Source organism: Panthera pardus, unplaced genomic scaffold (assembly GCF_024362965.1).
Source record: "Panthera pardus isolate Hobbes unplaced genomic scaffold, ASM2436296v1 HiC_scaffold_11, whole genome shotgun sequence".
Classification (NCBI taxonomy): Eukaryota; Metazoa; Chordata; class Mammalia; order Carnivora; family Felidae; genus Panthera; species Panthera pardus.
In genome coordinates this window covers 92080358-92102614 of record NW_026526666.1, presented here as the reverse complement: position 1 = coordinate 92102614, position 22257 = coordinate 92080358, and the positions used below count along the sequence as shown (strand labels likewise).

Sequence of the window (22257 nt, the reverse complement as noted above, 5' to 3'; positions counted from 1 at the left end):
CGGTGGCTCTAGCACCTTCCACTCTACCCTGCTCCCCCCACCCCCATCTGTGTTCCTGGGCATCCCATTCCCCCGGCTCTGTGTTCGTGCCCCTGTCTCAGCCAAGACCGAGGACCCCCGATGATCCGATAGCCACGTTAGTTAGCAGACTGTCAGATCCCTAAGAGAGTTCTGAGCTCAGGGCCGAGGTGGAGGCAGTTCCTCCAGGCTGGGGGTGGGGTGTGTGTGTGGGATTAGCAAAGGCCCTGTCAAGCCGGATAAGGCTGTGACCTGGATCATTCCGGACTCTAAGCCACCCCCGCTGGAATTCTCTGGGTGACCGCCCAGGCCCCTCTGGTAGGACCGCCAGCCTCAGGCTCCGGGTTTTTGCTGGACTTCCTGCATCTGTGGAGGCAGTTGGGGGTGAGCAGGGGAATGTCCCGCTGGGTGCAGGTGCGAGTTTCTCTCAACACCCCCAGGCCTGTCTTCACTTGCTCCCACTCATGCCTTCAAGATTCTGGAGAGGAAGAGTCCAAGAGAAGAGTTGAAGAGTCAGCCTGTGGGCCTCAATGTTGTGGCTGGGGGCAGGGAGCCAGCAGAGCCGGGAGCCCGATGAGAGCAGGCCCGGCCGCAGGAGCAGGAGCGGAGGCCGGGCCGGGAAGGTCAGTGACAGGCGTGAGGCTGCCTATCCTGGGAGGGGCAGGCCAGGTAGTGGGAGAGACGGGAGAAGGTGGGGTCTGGAGAGCCCGGGGCGGGGTGGCGGGGGAGGGGGGGGTCTCTGGGGAGTATGGGCCAGGCACGGGCCCTGCTGGAGGAGTCTCCCTGGGGCTCTGGAGTCCCTTTCCCTTAAGGTGGCAAACCTGGTGAGCCGTGTGGTTCTTAAGGAGGCAAGGCCGCCCCTGCAGGTGTTTCAGGAGGGGGCGGGGAGAGGCTGGCTCTTGTCTCACGGGGTCCGAGAGTGAATCTCGCAGACAACAGAGAATAAGCAAAGTGATAGAGTTTATTGAGACAAAGTATAAACCTCTCAAGAGGGAGAGGGGTCCTGACGGGGTAGCCGCCAAGGACTTTTGTCCCTGACTTTTTATTGGGATCTTATCAGAAAGTTTGTGAGACTCCCTTCATGGCACCTAGCCCAGGCAGGTCTGGAACATGTTTATCTTTTCCCCACCCCCCCCCCCAAACCCCTCCACTTCTTCAGCCTCCCCCTCACAGCTGTGTCCTGACTCCCCGAGGGTCCCTTATCTCTCCCTGCTTAATGTTAACCCTTTCCCCAATCAAAGGGGGCCGAAGGTGACCCTGAAAGTGGTCCCTGAAAATGGAGGCAAAGCCAGGCACGGGTATGAAGAGGACTCTGTGTTTATGTCCGTCTGAGGCTTTGCCTGAATTTCTTTTTTAACTTAGACCACAAGAAAATGTTCCTCTTTGGGAAAAAGAATCATCAACGGTTCCTTAACCTTTTCTGAGCATCCGCCGTATGTGGACACTTTGGTCCCCACGGGAGGAAAAACAGAGCTGGGAAGGTGCCATCCAGGCCCTTACAGGGAGACCTCTCTGGCCTCTTCCTCGGTCCCTCCGTAGCCCTCCTTGCCCCCCCACCCCCGCGCCCGGCCCCCTCTCTCTGGAAGGCAGCTGACCTGTGGGCTGGATTTCTGTAGCCTTGGGAGGTCAGACCTGTCAGGTTCAACTCAGGGCTTTCCTGCCTAGCAGCTGTGTGATTTTTCTTTCCCTTCGGGCCTCGGTGTCCTAATCCGCAAGTGGCCTATGATGGCAGTGCCCACCTCGTAGGATCGCTTTAAGGGTGAAGTGGGATAAGCCGCATGAAGAGCTTAGCGGGGTAACTGCACTTGGTAAGCCTTGGCCATTTGTATCAGTCATTCCGCAAACTTCCTTTTCGCAGACCCAGCCTGTGCCAGTGTGCTATACGTGCTGCAAGTGTAGATGTGAATAATGCATCCTCACGGACTCCCGGTCTACTTCGTTCATTCATCCAAGGGTTCACTTGAGTCAATAGATGTGTATTAAACCCTATGCTGGGCACCGGGCATGGCAAAATAAAAGACACAGTCCCTGTCCCCAAGCTGCTCGCAGTCTTGAGGGGGAGACACTGAGATAGAATCTGATTGTCCAGTGATGAGTGAGCACACAGAGGTTCTGGGGACAGAGGGGGGAACCTATCGGTCCGAGTGGGGTGGTGGGTTCACAAGAAGGCTTTTTGGCAAAGGAAGACTTAATTTCCTTATTGTTTCTCCAACTCACAGCCATGCTTCTACCCCAGGACCTTTGTATATGTTCTCCTCTCTGTCTGCGATGCTCCTCTCCAGGATGTCCCGTGGCCTACTCCCTCACCTCCTCCATCGCTTTGCTCCAATGTCACCTCTGCAGGGGGGGCCTTTCCTGGCCATGCTGTTTGTTTGTTTTATTATTATAATTTTTAATGTTTATTTATTTTTGAGACAGAGAGATAAAGCATGACTGGGGGAGGGGCAGAGAGAGAGAGAGAGAGAGAGAGAGAGAGAGAGGAAGAGAGAGGGAGGGAGACACAGAATCGGAAGCAGGCTCCAGGCTCCAAGCTGTCAGCACAGAGCCTGACATGGGACTCGAACTCACGGACTGTGAGATCATGACCTGAGTGGAAGTTGGGCGCTTAACCGACTGAGCCACCCAGGCGCCCCCCTGGCCACCCTCACCATCAAGCTCCCTCTCCCATACACACACACAGCACTCCCAGCCCCCTTCCCCGCTTTATTGTCCTCTGGAGTGTTTATCACCACCTGCCAAACTGTATATTCTGTGCGGTATATTCGGCGAACAAAAAGCGTTCTTTCCAGGAATGCACTGGGGAGCAGGGGGGATAGATAAGGCAAGGCTGGAAAGGGTGGTGGTGGGGCCAGATCATGAAGGGCCACAGGCCTGTGGGGGGAGACAGGCACCTGTGACTCTGGCAGCAGGTGATACGTGCTGACCTAGAGGTTAAGCAGATTGAACCAGGAGCAGAGGAGGAAGCCAGCAAGTCTGGCTGTGCAAGGAGGGCACGCTTCCTCTTAGGCCCGGGGAAGGAGTTCAAATGTTATCCGAGGGTTATGGGCATTCCAAAGGCCTGTTCTCATCTTCCCCCATCCTAACAGACAGGCGCTGGATTCTCAACTCTGGGGTGCAGAGGACGATGGGCTAAGCTTTGCACTTGTTTCCTGTAGTGCCCAGCTGGAGCTCTGCCCACAGGAATTTCTCCAGCAATAGCTGCTGGGTTGGACTGGGATTGGTGAGAAGTAGAAGCGCCTGGAATCGTGAGTGTCGGGACCATGAGCCTAGAGCCTTGGGCGCCATGTTGGATCTTCCCAATCAGAGCCTGCTCTAGGGTTTCTCCAAAAAAAAAAAAAAGAAGTGACCTTACACCGTGGAAAAACAAGCAGGTTTTCGCAATGCAAAAAAACAAAAAAGACAGTGAGAAACAGAGACAGAAGGGAAGGCTAGCTCAAAGTATGTTTCTTGAGAATGAACAGTTTGATTGGTTTTTCAAAGATAAAACAAAGCAGGCATTCGCTCCCAGGTGAGTGTTTGAATCTGCATTTCCAGCAAAGGTTTTTGGTGGAAGACAGATGAGTCTTACTGAAGAGTAGCTGTTACACGTGCAGGAACAGACTGAGCCCACGATAAGACGACCTGTGTGTCCCTTTATTTCATTTATTTTTATTTTTTTCAATTTTATGACTTTTTAGAAGTTATTTTTAAACACTTATTTGTTTAAATTCAAGTTAGTTAACATACCTTCATTTTAGTTTTACTTAAGTAATCTCACCATCCCACGTGGGGCTTGAACTCACGACCCCGAGATCAAGAGTCGCACGCTCTTGCGACTGAGCCAGCCGGGCACCCCCCGTGTATATCAGTAGAGCAGGCTGCTGACTTCTAGAATAGCTGAGATCTGGTGAGGCTGGCTACTCCCTTAAGTCTTGGCTCATTCACATCCTCCCCACCCCCAATTATTCTTTATTCCACAGATAAATATCAAACACCAAATATGTATTAGGCTATGTGTTAGCTGCTGAAAATATGGGGAACAAGACTGATGAGTTTCCTGGCCTGTAGTGGAAGGGGCAGGAGACAGAAGTCCTAAACAAGTCAAGAAATACATGAAAGAGAGTCCAAGATGATGGTGTCACCGAGGGGAAAAGCAATGATAGGAGCTTAAGTGGAGGAGGAGGAACTACCCTAGGGAGGTGGTCAGGGAAGGCTTCCCGGAAGAGGTGGCATTTGTGCTGAGACCTGGAGCTAATGCTAATGAGAAGTATTAGTATTCTAGGCCGGGGAAGCAGCAAGTCCCAAAGCCCTAGGTAGCAAAGCTTGGCATGCTTTTAATGTGAATGTGACAGCACGCACTGTCACAGAATGTCAGAGCGGCGGGTACCCTGGAGCCCATCCAGTCAACACCCCACTCAACTGATGTTGCTTTTTGCCACAGCCCTGAACACAACAGTGCAGTGAGTCAAGGTTGGGGGTGGGGAGACCCACGAGGCACAGGGCATGGAATATTTGACAGCTCTCCCCATGTCGTAGAATGCTGAAGGGCTCCTGGCTTTTCTCTGCGTGTTTTTTGTTGGGTTTTTTTTTTTTTTTTTTTTTTTTTTTTTTGCAATTTTGCTAAATTGTCATTTTTTTTTTTACCCTTTTACAGGCTAGAACTTCCACTCCAAAACTGACTTAAGCTCACTTCATGTGCTGTTGACAGGTCCCTCGTGTTCCTTTTCCAGAGAGGTTGAGGGGGGAGTGGGGCATGCCCTACCTCTTCAGTCCCCACCTTCTGCACTATATTTGTTCCTAAAATGCAGTAAATAAAAAGTGCGTCCGGGGACAGGAAGCTCGCCTCCCTCAAGACTGCTCATTCTATTCCTGGGACACTTGGGCTGCTAGAAAAGACATCCTGGGCTTGAACCCAAATCTGCCTCCGTGGGGCATCCTCGTCTGGTCCTGCCTCCACAATCGGGAGCCACACGGGACAAGTAGGGTGCTTTTCACCCTCGGCAGCCCTTCAGAAATTTGGAGACAGAGACTGGGTGCCCCCAGCCCCCTTCCAAACACCAGTCAGCCCCTGATCCCTCCATCAGACAGGCATCCTGTGACCCAGACACCCCCTAGTCTTCCAGAAAGGCTCTCAGAATGGGGGTCAGGACCAGACAGACCCCTCCCGATGAGTCTGGCCAGGAGCCCTTCTCGTGGGCATCACGCTCCTGCCATCACCGCCAAGACGGCCGCTGCCTCTGTGATCTGAGTGATAGCGGGCTTGGGGTCACAGGTCCTTGCGGGTTTCTGTTCGGGGGGATGTCGGGGTAGGACTTCTTCATGTCTTATTGGTGACCTACTCCGCTGTGTCTCTTCATCCAGCCCCTCCACCATTCCTCCGCGCCTGCTAAACACGTAGAGAGAGTTCCTTTTCTGAGAAATGACGCGGGAGGCCCGCCCCACTCTCCTGGGAAAAATCGCAAACATTTGCTGAGCCCCTACCATGTGGCAACTCAATTCCGAACGTCTGCCACAGATCAGCCTAGAACAGAGAGACGAGGCAGGTAACATGGTTGTCCCCATTACTGAGGTTGGTCAACCCAGGCACAGAGCAGCTGAGAAACTCACCTAAGGTCACACGGCTAACAAGCGGTGGGTCCAGAATGTGGGCACGTGCCGCAGTCAGTGACATGCTTTTTTCTGCACAGCAACTGGCAGATGTTAAAAATCAGGGCTTTTCTCCCCGCCCTCCCCCCCCCCCCCCGGAGAGCCGGTGATTACATATTTACTCGAATCCCGCTGCCTAATGCCCTCAGACACCTCATCTCTTTGTAGTTCCCCGAACGAGCCATCGTGACACATGCCTGTGAGCCCTACATAGGCTGTTCCTTCCCCTCGGGATGCCCTTCCCCGCATCCTAGCCTGGTGAACTCTGATCCATTCCTGTTTCTTCCCCGATTTTTTTATTGTGGTAAAATACACACAACCTAAAATTTACCACCTTAACCGCATTAAATGTATAGTTCATCGGTGTGAAATACATTTATAATGTTGTGGAACCACCACTATCATCCGTCTCCAGAACTCTTCTCATCTTGTAAAACTGAGAGTCTGTTCCCACTAAACGCTAACTCCCTATCCTCCCTCCTCTCCCCTGGCAACTCCCAATCCGACTGGCTGTTTCTATGACGATGACTACTCTAAGTGTGTCCTACAAGTGGGATCGCACGTGTTTGTGCTCTTGTGACTGGCTTATGTCACTTTACGTAACGTCCTCAAGGTTCAACCCTGTTGTAGCGTTTTGCAGAATTTCTTTCCTTTTTAAGGCCGAATAGTATTCCACTGAATGTATAGCCTGCATTTGCTTTATCCGTTCGTCTATTGGTAGATCCTTGAGTTGCTCCCATGTTCAGGCTATTGTGAATAATGCTGTTATCAACATGGGTGTGCAGGGACCTCTTTGGGGCCCTGTTTCAATTCTTTTGGGCACATACCCAAAGGTGGGATTGCTGGGTCATATGGTAATTCTACATTGAATTTTTTTAAAGTTTATGTATTTATTTTGAGAGAGAGAGAGAGAGGAGAGCAAGTGAGCGAGCATGGGAGGGGCAGAGAGAGAGAGGGAGAGAGAGAGTATGTGCACAGGAGGGGCAGAGAGAGGGAGAGAGAGAATCCCATTGTCAGAGCGCGGAGCCTGATGCAGGGCTTGAATTCAAGAACCATGACCTCATGATCTGAGCCGAAATCAAGAGTCGGTCGCTTAAGCGACTGAGCCACCCAGGCACCCCCACGACTTGGAATGTTTTAAGGAACTGCCATAGTGTCTTCCACAGCAACTGTACCATTTTACGTTCCCACTGACAGTGCACGAGGGTTCCGATTTCTCCAACCTACTTTAAAAGATTCAGTACAGGTGACTTTTCTCCTAGGAAGCCCTCAGTGATCTCCATGTCCTGGGATCGGTGCCCCCAGTACTGAGCAACAACCAGGTGCTTTGCTTTGAGCTCAGCACTCAAAACACAAGTTTATACTAGAGATGATCTCTGCTCTTAAGGCTGTCACTGTCCCATTACTGAGGGGCGGGCTGAGAGGGTAGGACTCAAGCCCAGTTCTATCACAGGCCACTAGAGAGCCCTCCAGGCAGGGAGTAGCAGTGTGACAGGTGGGGATGGGACAGTAAGGAATGACGGAGACCAGGGCAAAGCTAAACACGTGTCCAGTTGATGGGGTCTGGCCATTGTGGGTGTGTGGGGATCCAGAGCCAAGATTGCCAGGACTTTTTTTTTTTTTAATTTTTTTTTAACATTTATTTTTGAGAGACAGAGTGAGACAAAGTGAGAGTGGGGGAGAGGCAGAGAGAGAGGGAGACACAGCATCAGAAGCGGCTCCAGGCTCTGAGCTGTCAGCACCGAGCCCGATGTGGGGCTTGAACCCACAGACCGTGAGATCATGACCTGAGTCGAAGTCGGACGCTTAACTGACTGAGCCACCCAGGCGCCCCAGGATTGCCAGGACTTTTAAAGAGAAGCTGGAAATCTGGATTTCTGTCCGAGATCTCTTAACACTTACAAATTAGCAACTAATTCTAACGTTTTGAAAGGCCATGTAGCACTTCCTAGCACTGCCTGTAGCCCTGGGCTGGAAGTTTATAACCACAGACTGGGTTCCTCCCATCAAGCAATTATCAGGAATTATGAGCTCTATTACTCAAGCTTTTACTTCTCCACCTTGTTTATAAGGAAATCACGTGACACCGGTCAGATATCCTGTGAAAATCATGACCATTAAGTCTTTATTGGGGGGTCTACCCCTTTGTGTAGTGGCAAGCACGTGGACTGGGATGATAGACCAGGCTTTAGATTTTTGGGTCAGGCTTTTGTAAGCGACCTAACATCTGCCCCCCAGTTTCCTTCCTTACAGAATGGGGTCCTAATGCCCCATGAGATATTGTGGGGATTCAAGATCCCGAATGCTGAACCTGTCTTCTGCTCGTGGCACGGTGGATGTCCGCTGAGGATTGAGTTCCTCTCTCATTCTTTCCTTTCATTTCATTTCATTTCATTTTATTTTATCCTCTTCTCTTCTCTTCTATTTAGAGAGAGAGGGCACAAGTGAGCAAAGGGCAGAGAGAGAGAGAGAGTGGGGCTTGTGCTCACCAATGCAGGGCTCAAACTCATGAACTGTGAGATCATAAGCTGAGCCAAGGTGAGATGCTTCATGACCAAGCCACCCAGGCACCCCCTCCTCCCTTCCTGAGTGATCAGCCTCGAAACCCCCTCCTTCCGATTGGAAGTGGCGAAGTAGGCAACGTGTGCGATGAGTTCTGCAACACTCCAGAGACAGGCAGCCCTCCTACGGAAGGAGCAATCAGGTATGACTCCCTGGAGGAGGAGGAGGAGGACTCAGTGTGGACCGTCTGCCAGTGAGCTCCGGGCCATCCTGCTCTATATGCCAGCCTCCTGGGAGGCAGCAAGCCCTCTGATGAGGCCGAGGGCGTCTCGGCAGCTCTGGTCTCAGGATGAGACCGTGTCCAAGGGTCTCTGGCTGCCCTCAGTGGGGCTTCAGCCCTGGGACGAGTCCGCACAAGATCGACAGAGCAGGTGCCAGAGAACAGGCATGTTTATGAGATGTTTAATTTATCCCACAGGTATTTATTTTCTTTTTTCTTTTTTTTTTTTCTGTAATTTATTGTCAAGTTAGCTAACATACAGTGCATGCAGTGTGCTCTTGATTTCGGGAGTAGATTCCCGCGATTCATCCCTTACATACAACACCCAGTGCTCATCCCAGCAGGTGCCCTCCTCAATGTCCACCACCCATTTCCCCCTCCCCCTAGACCCCCATCTACCCTCAGTTTGTTCTCTGTATTTAACCGTCTCTTATGGTTTGCCTCCCTTCCTCTCTGTTTGTAACTATTTTTTTCCTTTCCCTTCCCCCGTGGTCTTCCGTTAAGTTTCTCAAGTTCCAGTCTCCGACTGACTTATTTTACTCAGCATAATACCCTCCAGTTCCATCCACGTTGCTGCAAATGGAAAGATTCCAGTCTTTTTCATTGCTGAGCAGTATTCCATTGTGTATATAAACCACATCTTCTTTATCCATTTATCAGTTGATGGACATTCGGGCCTCTTGCATACTTTGGCCATTGTTGATGGCACCGCTATAAACATCGGGGTGCATGTGCCCGTATCCCACAGATAATTCTTGAGGACCTACCAGGCGTCAGATGTTGCTCGAGGTGCTGGGGTCAGAAATGAATCAGAGAAGGATCCTGCCCTCAAGAGTCTTCCACTCGACAGGGAGTGGAAATGGTTGGGACGGAGACATCCGGATTTGAACCCAGTTCTGTCTGACTTGAAGCTCAGATCCTTCCAGCTGACGTTGTGCTTTCTCCTCATCCCCATACTTAATCGTTTGTTCAGGGAGTGTCACTGGGTCACAGCTAGAGCCAGACACTGCTCGGCTGGGCTAGCTCCTGGACATCTGCGGAGAAATAAGACCTAAATCCCTGAACATGGATAAGCTCACCGCAGGAGAGGTGCAGACAGAGCCGAGCAGACTCCGAGGGCAGATCCCTTGAAAACACCTGCATTTGGGGGGCTGAGCAGTGGAGGGCAGATGGCTGAGAGTGGCCCTCTTAAGGCCAGAGAGAGAGGGAGGGCTGGGGGGTGAAGCCCAAGCTTGGGCAACACCAGGCTTTGGGGGGATCCCTGGGAGCCGGCTCAGGGACACAGCAGAGGGTTCAGGCAGCAAAGCGTTCAGACAGAAGTGGGTGTTGAACCGGTGGAGGCTTCTCAGTCCAGAAATTTGGCTTTTTAAAAAAAATATTGATTTTTGAGACAGAGAGAGAGAAAGACAGAGCACGAGCAGGGGTGGGGCAGAGAGAGAGGGAGACACAGAATCCGAAGCAGGCTCCAGGCTCCGAGCTGTCAGCACAGAGCCCGACACGGGGCTCGAACCCGCGAACCAGAGAGCATAACCTGAGCCGAAGTCAGAGGCTCAACCTACTGAGCCACCAGGCGCCCCTGGAAGTCTGGCTTTTAGAATGGAAAACAAAACTGGAGAGACAGGTCTGCAGAGGCAAGGGATGTTTTCCTCTCTCTTGCTTCATTGTGTTTGGTTTGGGATGGTGAGGCCTGGGAGCGTCGGTAGGAGGAGGAGGGAACAGGGGAGCTGTCACCCCCTGACATACTGGCCCGTATTTATTTGATGCCTTTGCTATCTGTTCCCTCAAGCCGAAGGGAAGCTTGTGGGGGCTGGGCCTCGGTCTTGTTCACCGTGACCCCCCCACCCCCCCGCCCAGGGCCTTGCATGTGGCAGATGGTCAGTAAGCACTTTCTTGTATTGAACTGGATTCATAGGGTTCCGCGGGGTGCCCAGCGGTTAGGTCTCCGGAAGACAAGGGCCCTGAGGCCTGGAAGGAGGGGCTTCTCTCTGACGCAGCCGTGAGCGGAGGAAGAAGAGCAAAGAAGGCAAGAGCGACGAGACAAAGGAACTCACACTCACATCTTCTCAGAAAAGTGTGCGCACATGGGTCAGAGACCGGGCGGGGGCACGGATTAACAGAAGTGAACAGAGCATAGTAACAGCTACCCATGTTCGTCCAGAACACTCTAGAAGGCTACTCATCATTTGCTTACCAGCATTATTTGGCCACTGCTCTGTTATAAATGCATCCATTCACTTTGTCATCCTAACAAGGACACTGAGGCAGGCCAATTACAGTCGGCCCGAAGCAGCTGTGGCTCGTAGTGGGGAAGCCAGGATTTGAACCCAGGACTCAAAGTTGCTCTAGAGTCTGTGATGCCAACCCGTGAGCCGCACACCTCCCTACCCGGCCTTGTTTTATGTAGCTGTTTCGCCACGAGCCTCTGGGGCGGCAGGGCAGTATTATTCTCATAGTTCACAGCAACAAACAGAGAGGTGTGGTGACCTGGCTGGAGCCACACAGCTACTGAGCGGCCGAGCGGGGACGCCAGCTTGCCCGTCTCTAACTGCAAGCCTGGAGGGTTCTCCTTCCCAGGGAGAAGGAATGCAGGAATCCCGTGCCAGTCGGAGTCAGGTGCCAACAGGGAGGTGCCAGCTGGGCTCGAGGGACATTTTCCAGCATCTCCAGAGTGTGGCTTTCACAGGCTCCTGGGTCTCCTCGGCTCAGGAACAGGGCGAGGGTTGGCAAGTCAGCAACAACAAGAAGAGGATGAGGGCAGAGTCTGGGAGGGGTGCCTCCTGGCTGCCACGGCCGTCCCTGAGTTGAGGCCCAGCGAGACGGGATGAAATGTGAACAGGGGCCGTGGGCTGGAGGACTCCATACAGACGCAGCGTGGAGGGCGGAGGGGAGGCTGCCCCGGGAGGGGGATTCCAGCCTCCCCGCCCCCCGTGGAGAAGCCTGGACCGTGGGCGGCCCAAGCCAGACCCTCTCCAGCGTCTCTCCTGAAAGCCACCGAGGCACTGTGAACCCTTCAAGAAATAGCTGCTTCTGAACAGAGACGGACCAAGCCCCCGGGGGTCATGAGGGGAGAGGCAGGCCCTTCTAGGTGAGCCGTCAGGTCCAGGAGCCGCCCGGTCAGGAGCGTGGGAGGCTGGCAGAGAGGCCTTTAAAACCCGCAGGCCCAGCCCCTGCCCCTGCTGCAGGCCTGACACAGAGAGAAGGTCTCCCTGGTGAGGAATCTCATTCTGAGGGCTGCCTCGCTTGGGGTGGGGTGGGCAGGGCGTAGGGAGGGAGAGGGGCTGCGAGAGGAGGCCCCTGATCCCCCGGTGCCTCCCCCACAGACCCGGGGGAGGTCTCTCACGTGCCTGCTGTGCCATGGGGCTTGGTGCTGTCTGTCCTTTCTAGTTTGAGACCCGACTGGGGGGTCCGGGAGAATGGTGGCGGGGGTGGGGGCTGCTGCGTGTGGACTTGAGGGTCCGTCCCTCCGGTGACCCGGCCACTCCTCGGCCCCCACGTTTTCATGCCGCCGTTAGGCTGTCTGTTTCCACTTCCTCCACTTCTCATGACCTCAGCTACCACTTTCCTCCTAAATTATCTTGTGGCTGTGCTCATTTTCCTCTGTGGTCGCTGGATGGAAATAGCCGAGCCCACATCCTTCTCCTGGGGGGCGGCTCTGGGCTCCACCGATGGGCCACTTTCCCGGCCCCTGGGGCAGCTATTTCGAAGCTTCTGCTGCCTCTTTGTTGTATTCTTTCAGGCCCCTTTCCATGGGGTCTCGTGCTGTTCCGTGGCACCAACAGCCCTGGGCCCAGCTGCTCTAAAATGTGCCTGGGATTTTGATCTGATTCAGGTATATGGTGAGGCCGACAGATCAAGAGCTGGTTGCCATTTAAAAGCTAGTCTGGGGGCACCTGGGTGGCTCAGTCTGTTGAGTGACTTTGATTTTGGCTCAGGTCATGATCCCAGGGGTGTGGGATCGAGCCTCACGTAGGGCTCTGAGCTGAGCGTGGAGTCTGCTTAAGATTCTCTCTCTCCCCCTTCTGTCCCTCTCCCTTACTTGTGCTCTTTCTCCCTCTCTCTCTCTCTCAAAAAAAAAAAAAAAAAGGTCTGTTATTTACAGTTTCTGAGAGCAGGAGACACACCACACCATGCGGGGCCACGTGGGGAAGCATCAGGGTTGATCAGGAGGCAGAAGAAATGAGAGAAAGCTCAGCTCAGAGCCTTTCTTGTGTTTTCCACGGGAAAGGCAAAGGAGGGCAGGGTAAACGCTGTGATATTGGCCAGCCCGAATGGTTTCAGCAGACTCTGGGCTGCAGGGGTGCAGGGTTGGTCCCTAGCTATCTGCTTCTGGCCCTGGGGTGAAAAAGGGCAGAGGAAACGCTGGCTGGGAGCGGGAGAGTTAGACGGAGAGGTTGGGGTGTGAGTTTCAGACTGGCTGGTTTGCCTATGACAGCCATGCTCAAGAGGAGTTTTATGTTACCTCTAGGAATTAGCTGGTCCTGGGAGGGGCTGTCCGTTCCCAGCCCAGCAAGGTCCCCAGGACTTCAAAGCATCATCCAGTATGGAAAAGGAACACAGGGAAGGGTACAGAGTTGCTGCTTGGAGGCAGCGAAGCAGAGTAGATTCCTGGGCTGGAGTACTGGGCACATCCCCTTCCAGAGCCTCGGTTTCCCCACCTGTAAAACCAACAGCTGCTATCCCCTCGTCCAACAAATGACTGCTGATAGGACAGACATTGAGCCTGTAGGTTTCACAATAACCACCTGCTGGGGAGCTCACCAGGCTTTTAAAGAGCAGCGGACAGAACCTGGCACACTGTGGGTGCCTGTGCGCGGAGACTGGCATCTTTCTCCTGTTGTGGCTCTGGGAAGCAGCTGAGGAAGACTGGTGTGGAAATGTAGGGTCCAGGGCCATTTTCCTTGGCTGGTCAGAGCCCTCAGGGTGGAGGTCATGGGTGGACAGAACCCTCAGGAATGTTCTTGGAACTCAGAGGAGCTACCGGACAAAGGATAGCATGGAGAGGCCAGCCCAGTAGCCAGGAGCCCTGGGGAGCCACAGCTTGTGTGTACGGAACCAGGCCTTGACAGGTGTCAGGGGCTTGGGGCAGAGGACTGCACAAGGGACCACTGAGCTCAGGGGTCAGAGGCACCGAAGGGGAAGTCCTGATGGACCACAGCCCAGCTGAACAGCTGTGGATAAACAAGGACTTTGGGATCCGGAGTAGGAAGGGAAACAGCCAGCCGCCGGTAAAAAACCTTTGAGGCCAAGTTAGAATCAGGCACTGGCCCAAGACACATGGAATTTCCTCTGCCTTCTGGGTGTGACTTTTTGGGACTCAAGGCCAGTGATTCATGTGTTTGCCGGAGACAGGCGTGGGGAGGGAAGCTGGGGCCTCCAGCTCCATGGCTCAAAGTGGAGCTTGTCCCTCTAGGAAGGGAGGCTGTGCGATGCCGTGAGAGGTGCACAGGCGTGGGTTTGAGCCCTTCTTCCACTTCCTACCACCTGTGTGACTTCTGGCAAGTTCCATGAGCTCCCCGAGCCTCGATTTCTCCACTGGCAAAATGGAAACAGTGATACCTACCCTTCGGAGCTCTCACGGGTACCCAGGGTCCACTTATTCTTGAGGTAGGCACAGTGCCTGAGGTCCGTGGAAAGGTCTTCAGTTTAATTCTTTTAGAATCAGGAGGAAAAGAAACACTGGATATAATAATAACGAATATACAATCACGCATCCAGCCTGGATTGTATTTGCTTCCATACCAACGTAGTTGGAAAATATAACTTAAAAGAATTTTTTTTTTTTTTTTGGAGGAAGGGCCCCATGAAGGCAAAAGTGCGGGGGACTCACAAAGCCATCACGAGGCCCTGAAAGCTGGTCACACGGGACCAGCCCATGCTTCCTCCCTGAGCACTCACTCGGGGCCACACATTATTCTCAGTGTTGGGAAAGACGGCAAAGCCACCCCGCTTCTGCCCTCAGACACCAGCAGGGAAGACATCCTTGAACACCGGCAACCAAGCACCATGAGGGGACTTAACACCATCCACTCCCTTCCGTCTCCCACCCCTGCATCATCACTGCCCTTGTCCAGGTTTTGGTTTTTTTTTTTTTCTCCCTGCCCGGTCCTTGTGTCCTTCACCAAGGGCCATGTCCAGCCTGTGTCAATTCCTGCTCCTTCCTCGTGCCACCAAATCTCCATTTAAGAAATCTGCCGCCTATTTCTTCCGTTGCTTTTAGCCATTTTCTGCAGAGGGGGCAATTGCATTGGGGCATTTGTGGTGGGAAAACCCTCTCCTGCCTCCTTTGGGGCCACACCCCACAAATGCTCTTCTGCCCCCAGGAGCCTCTGGGATCAACTCCTTGAGGTCTTTGTCTCTTTTCCGGCTGAGGCGGCCCCGTGTGCTGCCCAACAGGAGAGGTGGGGCCTGGTGGGGACCGAGGGGGGAGGTCTGAATGCATCGTGGGGGCATCTCCTGAGACGTGTGCCATTGCATGTGTTTTCTTTTCCAGAACCCCAGAGATGAAAGGCCTTCTCACACTGGCTTGGTTCCTGGCTTGTAGTAAGTGCTGGCCCCATGACCTCTGAACCTGTGACCTTCCACCCTTAGGAATAATAGGGTAGTGGAGAGGAGGCCAGTCTTTGAGGTCATAGAGACTAGAGTTTGAACATCAGCTCTGCACTTACTGTATACTCGTCTGCAAGAGCCTTTTCCTCTCCAAGCCTCTGTTTCTTCCTCTGTGACATGGGATGATATTCAGCCGACTGGTGGGGGCTACTGTAGCATGATTCTAGGTGGTGATGCGTAAAGGTTGTGCTATGTGGACAATACGTGGCTTGCAAATGTGGGAGGCGTATTTTTTTTTTTAACGTTGGTCCAAAACAAAAGAAAATAAAGCCCAAATGAAAACAAGACCCTTATATAACAACTCCATCCCGTGGTTTCTGGGTCATTCTCTGCTGACGCCGGCCTGGGTTTTATGCACGCCCCACCTGCTGTCCCCTCCCAGCTGGAGGTGACCGCACAGCACAGGGGAGTCCCATAACCATGTCCACAGCCCCTGCCAGGCTGTCCTAATCTTTGACATCTTGCCAGATCCCTGGAGACCGAGGGAGGGCGGGAGGCCTAAAGCAGAGAGGGGAGGCCTCTGGTTCACTGTGAAACCCGAACCTTTCCCTCCAAACTACTGTTTCCCAATCCATAAGGCGAGGGAGCTGGCTTCAATGATCTCGGAGGATCCCACCCTGCTCTAAGGTTCTGTGCCTTACGTTCCAAATGGTGTTCTTTGTGGGGAGGGAGGTGTGCATCGGCAGGAGACACGGGAAGCACCTGTCTTCCCGCTTCGTACAGATACCATATTAATTACACCGGGTATCTCTTAGTCACTCACTGTGTGTCTGCCACTGTGCTCATAACTTACATCCTTTCTCTCATTTGAATCCTCAGGATGACTCCAAAAGGTAGGCGTTTGCTTTAGTGTCCCCCCTCCCCCCCGCAAATTTGCACACATGGAAGCTGAGGCTCGGAGAGATTAAGTGACACACTCAACATCACGCTGCGAGTGGCAGAGGCAGGATTGGAACTCACGTTTCCCATTCTCCAAGTCCAGACTTTTAGCTCTAGTACTTGACCTCCCCTTTCCTGTTCCTGTCTCACTAACAGGGAGAAGGAGAAGGAGATGCCTGGGTCCCCCCCAGTCCTAGGGCAGGACAAGGGGCGGGAGCCTGCAGGGCGAGCGGGCCTGGGGCAAGCGTGATGTGTTCACCTGGGGCTGGGGGCTGCCTTCCAGGTGTGCCTGCTGTGCCAGGGGGCTTGCTGGACCTCAAGTCCATGATTGAGAAGGTGACCGGAAAGAACGCCCTTACGAACTACGGCTTCTACGGCTGTTACTGTGGTTGGGGCGGTCGGGGGACCCCCAAGGATGGCACCGATTGGTGAGCTGGTTCTCATAATTCTCCTCTACACTTAAGCTCTACACCCCAAGTATCTCACTTAATTCCACGTCAGTTCTGGAAGATGAGTATTGAAGCACCCTTTTGTTTTTCTTTTTTAACTTTAATGATTACATTTTTTAAATGATCTATTTATTTTTTAATTTACATCCAGGTTAGTTAGCATACAGTGCAATGATGATTTCAGGAGTAGATTCCTAATGTCCCTTACCCACTTAGCCCATCCCCCCTCCCTCAACCCCTCCAGTAACCCTCTGTTTGTTCTATTTAAGAGTCTCTTATGTTTTGTCCCCTCCCTGTTTTTGTATTATTTTTGTTTCCCTTCCCTTATGTTCATCCGTTTTGTCTCTTAAAGTCCTCATATGAGTGAAGTCATATGATTTTTGTTTCTCTGACTAATTTCGCTTAGCATAATACCCTCCATTTTCATCCATGTAGTTGCAAATGGCAAGATTTCATTCTTTTTTGTTGCCGAATAATACTCCATTGTCTATATATCCCACATCTTCTTTATCCATTCATCCATCGATGGACGTTTGGGCTCCTTCCATACTTTGGCTATTGTTGATAGTGCTGCTATAAACATGGGGGTGCATGTGTCCCTTCGAAACAGCACACCTGCATCCTGTGGATAAATGCCTAGTAGTGCAATTGCTGGGTCGCTAGGTAGCTCTATTTTTAATTTTTTGAGGAACCTCCATACTGTCTTCCAGAGCAGCTGCACCAGTTTGCATTCCCACCAGCAGTTGAAACACCATTTTATAGGTGAGAAAGCTCCGTCTCAGAGAGGTTAACGGACTTGCTCGAGATACATCTAGTAATGTGTCACACATCTTGGAGACCTAGTCAGTTGGTCTATTGCTACATAACGTATCACCCTAAAATGTAGTGGTTTAAAGTGACCATGACCATTTATTTTGCTAAGAATCTGCCATTTTGGGCTGGGCTTGGCAGGATGGCTTGTCTCAGCTCCACCTGGCCTCAGCTTGGGCAGCTCAGATGAGGCAGGACGATCCAGTTTCTGGATGGCTCCCTCCCATGGCTGGCATGCTATGGCTGGCTGCTGGCTGGGAGCTCAGCTGAGGCTGTGGGCCGGGGTCCTCCGCTCCTCTCACTTAGGCCTCTCCAAGGCTGTTTGGACTTCCCCACACAGCACAGTGACTGTTGGGTTCCAAGAGTGAGTGTCCCAAGACTGCAAGACAATAGGGTCTAGCCTCAGAAATTCTGTGGTATCAGTTGGTGGAGGCAATCTCAAAGACTCTCAGAGGGAGGAGAACTGGATTCCACTTCTCGATTGGGAAGTGTCAAAGTTCTAGAACTTTGAACGTGAGATAGAGAGATTGTTCTTTGGAAAATTCCAAGACACTTGGACCTGGATCATGGAAGGAGGCCATGAGGCAAATGGATGGCAGATGGTTGGAGCCAAGTTTCCCACTGCTGGAGGGGGAGTTCCCTCCCTGTGGTGACAGATTAGAGGTGGAGATGTCAGGACAAACTCCTGTTTGGCTTAATACAGATGCAGGTGGTTCCGCACAGAAATATGTACTGATGTGTGTACAAACGTGGGTTAATGTAGACATGTATTTTTTGCTCTGTCAGCTGGGAGGACCCAAAAGAAACATCCCACTAGCAATAGGCAACTTTTTAAAAAAGTTTATTTATTTTGAGAGAGACAAAGAGTGCAGGAAATCAGAGAGAAAGGTAGAGAATCCCAAGCAGGCTCCATGCTGTCAGCACAGAGCCCGATGTGAGGCTTGAACTCACGAACCGTGAGATCATGACTGAGCCAAAACCAAGAGTTGGATGCTTAATTGACTGAGCCACCCAGGCGCCCCAATAAGCAAATTCCTATGCCCAGACTTGGTCTCTAATACCATTCTTAAAAAAAAAAAAAAAAAAAAAAAAAGAACTGGGGCGCCTGGGTGGTTCCATCGGTTAAGCGTCCAACTTCGGCTCAGGTCATGATCTCGAAGTTCGTGAGTTTGAGCCCCATGTCGGGCTCTGTGCTGACAGCTCAGGGCCTGGAGCCTGTTTCAGATTCTGTGTCTCTCTCTCTCTCTGTCCCTCCCCCTCTTGTGCTCTGTCTCTCAAAAATAAATGTAAAAAAAAAATTTAAAAAAAACAACAAGACTCCTTGGAGACATGGCTGATTGTAAGACAAGGGCAGGAAATATACAGGATGAGCCTGGAGTCTCGTGTAAGGGCGAAAGTTAAGGAAGTGTTTAAAGAGAGCTACCTCCCACAATGCTAGGGATATATGTCAGGGAGCACAGGAGCTGACTGAAAGGGCTCCCAACGGCCAAAGCTGGAATAATTAGACCATAGCCCCAGTCTTATCATAAGAACATCAGACAAATCCCATACAGGGGCATCCTACAAAACACCTGCCCAGTATGCCTCAAAACTGTCAAGGTCACCAAAAGCAAGGGAAGTGTGAGAAGCTGTCCCAGCCAAGAGGAGCCTAAGGACACGTGACAATGAAATGTAATGTGGGCATTAGGTAAATAGGCAGGAATGGAAATAGGACGTTAGGTAAATTAGGTAAAAAGTAAGGAAATCTAAATAAACGATGGAGTTTTTACAATTAATGAATCGATAAGGATGTATTATGATTTAGCGAATTAGCCTTTGAGTCAACGACGTCCATACTGGTTTGTTAACCATAACAAGTGTATTGTACTAATAATATAAGATGTTAATGATAGGGGACGTTGGATGTGGGGCAAAGGGGAACACTGTACGACCTTCTCTATTTTTCCGTAAGTCAATTTTAAAAAACCGCAATCCGCCACACCCAACACACCAGAAGTTTATTGTTTGCTCATGTAAGAGTTCCATGTGAATCACATGTTACTTCCGGGACCCCGGCTCCTTCCATCTTGTGGCTCTGCCTTCCCCTGTGGCCTCAGAGTCCTCTGCGGGGTCATCTCCATCCAGCTGAGAGATGGGAGAGAGAGAGAGAAAGAGGAGGACAGTGTGGGAGAGTTTCACGGGTAGGCCGGGAAGTGGTGTCCATGGCTTCTGCCCACGATCCCCTGGCCGGAATCTAACTGTGTGGCCACACCTACTTGCAGGGGAGGCTGGGAGATGTAGTCTCACCGTGAGCTTTGGAGGAAAAAGTGGGCCAGTGAACCGCTAGCCGGTGGCAGGCAGTCCCAGAGGAAGAGCAGAGAAGTACTCGGCCTCATCCCTAGATTCTTTCTTTGCCAGACCACACCCACCCAGCAGTGCTGTGCTCCGTCCGCTCAGGTTCTAGGTCCCTTGCATTGACAGGTGCTGCTGGGTGCATGATCACTGCTACGGGCGGCTGGAGGAGAAAGGCTGCCACATCCGGACACAGTCATACAAATACAGATTTGCACGGGGACTGGTCACCTGCGGTAAGGCTGGGGCTTCCCCTTCAGGCCACTGACAGAGCCCGGGTCTTTTCTGGCTCTGCGTTCAGCTGCCCCTAGAGGCCAGCCAGCCTGTAGCTTGGAGGGCGGAGCTGGGGACAAGAAGGGTAGGATTGCTGCAGTGAGGACCTCTGGGTAAGGGCTGAAACATCTCAGACTGAGCATTCACTAGGTGCCGAATGCTTTGCATGCTTCCTTTTTCTTGCGCCCCAAATGCCTTTTGGAGTGCGTTCAGTCTTCAGTCCCATTTTACACGTGAGGAAACTGAAACTCAAAAGGCTTGCCAGGGCACGCAGCTGGAGTTGGGATTCAAGCTCAGGTCCATCTGAGTTCAAAGCTAAGTCTGAGGGTGGTGTCTCCTCCAGAGCAGGGGCTGCCTCCACCGTCAGAATGGGAACTCTTAAGGGGAGAGGCCGTGTCTCTACCGTCAGACTGGGAGCTCCCAGAGGGCAGGGGCTGTGTCTCCCTGGGCTGAAACCTCACCCTAGGCATCAGCTATGCCTCTTCCATCAGATCACACGTTCCCCAGTGTAGACGCTGTGCCTCCCTCATCAGACTGAGAGCTTGCTGGGGCAGGAAGCAGACTGGGGGGGCAGCTCAGGCTGGAAGCAAGCCCAGGAGGCAGCGTAGGTAGGGCCCACGTCTTCCCTTCCTCATTCTGCGTTTGGCGTCCTGTTTGCAGAGCTCGGGCCCCTCTGCCAAGTGCAGCTCTGTGCCTGTGACCGGAAGCTCGTCTACTGCCTGAAGAGGAATCTGAGGAGCTATAATCCTCGTTACCGATACTTTCCCAACATCCTCTGCTTCTAGTGGCCCTCAGTGAGCTCCTTGCTCCCTTCTCCTCCCACACGGAGCTCACCGACTCCCCTGGGTTCCCGAGAGAGGCTCGCAGTCCTGGACCTCCTTCTCTTTCCATGGTCCACGGGGCTTGGCGGAGCCCCACGGCCACACTCCACACTCCAGAGAGTCCCAGGAGAATGACTCTGGTCCCAGGACCCCGCAAGGTCCACTTGTGAGGTGGGCTCGCCCCAAGCTCCAGGCCGGCTGTCTTCCCGCTTGCCCTGAAGACAGCGCCCCTTCTCCAGGAAGATACATTTACTTTGCAGTTTCTGTAGTCGGACTATGACTACCACCCTCTAGAGAATTTTTACTCAAGGTGGAAGCAAAATTGACCCCCTAATTCTGCCATAGAGATGTTTGAAAACATTATTCTTTACAAAGATTTTTTAATGTTTGTTTATTTGGGGGGTCGGGAGAGAGAGAGAGAGAATGAGCGGGAGAGGGGGAGAGAGAGAAAAAGAGGGAGACACAGAATCCAAAGCAGGCTCCAGGCTCCGAGCTCTCAGCACAAAGCCCAACGCGGGGCTCGAACTCACAAACCACGAGATCATGACCTAAGCCAAAGTCGGATGCTTAACCAACTGAGCCACGCAGGCACCCCTAAATAAAATTTATTCTTAAGACAAATTAAACCACATGGGCATTTTCCTCTGCCCTGGAAACTCTCTGCCGCTGGGACACTCAACTCAAAGTTCACCACAGACTTTCAGGAACAGAAGGTTTTCTGGGATAAGATCCAAGCCTTTTTTGGGGTTCATCTCGTTAAACCTTGGGGTTCCTCCCTGGCCAAGCACTGGGTGTCTGTTTTCCTTGAGGAGGTGGGGAAAAGATAACTGGCGATCATGCCAGGCCAGAGAGGGCCACATGCAAATCGCAGCATTGGCTTCTCCAGCTGTGTGGTCTCAGGCTTGTTACCGAACCTCTCTGATTTCTAGCTTCTCTTAAAAAAACAAAACAAAACAAAACAACAACAACAAAAACAACTATCACATTTCTTGTGACGTAAAGTGGGAATCCCAAGGCCACTATGAGCCTCAGCGGGAATGCTGAGGTTCTGGGATTTCACAGAGCAGGGCATTTAAAAAAATAGAGTTCAGCGGAAGGGCTTATTTTTACCAAGTGAGGATTCTAAAAAACCCACCTCATCTATCAGTTCATAAAAGGAAGGGCATCTGATACCGAGACTGCGGGAAGACAGGACACATTCCAAAGCAAAGGACAGTCCTTTCCAAGAAAGGACTTTTGGCTTCCTTATGCGGACAAACCCCAAAATAACTGCATGATATAATGGGATCTGTATTTTAAAAGCTCCAGTGCTGAACATTTTCAAGACAAAATTTAATTTTATGAGATGACTCTGAATGTCCCAGTGTCTTAGAGACGTTTGACACGGACCCGGGTCTGTAGTTGACAGCGTTATACAGAATGGGGCTCAAATGACCAATTTGCTCATCAGACTTTTTGATCGAAACCGTTTCCCAAATCCAATTTTAAATGGGTGTGTAGGATATTTGGAACTTCGCTTTAATGCCGTTTCTCTCCAACTGCGGTATCCTGGATGACGGAGAAGGGACCCCAGCCCCAGCTTCTCCCGTCTCCCATCAGGGTCAGGTGACAGGAAGGACTTGTCTTGCCACTAAGTTGTGCAAGACGGGCTGTGCACAGGCTG

At 52.1% G+C, this 22257-nt stretch overlaps 1 protein-coding gene across 3 annotated transcripts; it reads left to right on the top strand.

Moving 5' to 3' along the window:
* The first annotated feature begins 270 nt into the window (after positions 1–270).
* On the top strand, positions 271–20970 carry LOC109274235 (phospholipase A2 group V). 3 transcript variants are annotated; one of them, XM_019461602.2, is made up of 6 exons: positions 271–402; positions 494–641; positions 14916–14965; positions 16194–16338; positions 19630–19736; positions 20434–20970. In XM_019461602.2, the coding sequence occupies exons 2-6, from the start codon at positions 592–594 to the stop codon at positions 20556–20558; spliced, it is 477 nt and encodes a 158-aa protein (XP_019317147.1). In that variant the 5' UTR covers positions 271–402; positions 494–591; the 3' UTR covers positions 20559–20970. The 3 variants fall into 3 exon arrangements, with proteins under 3 accessions (XP_019317147.1, XP_019317146.1, XP_019317148.1); XM_019461601.2 differs by having other exon boundaries at positions 272–641; XM_019461603.2 differs by lacking the exons at positions 271–402; positions 494–641 and adding an exon at positions 10294–11634.
* The last annotated feature ends 1287 nt before the right edge of the window (positions 20971–22257 follow it).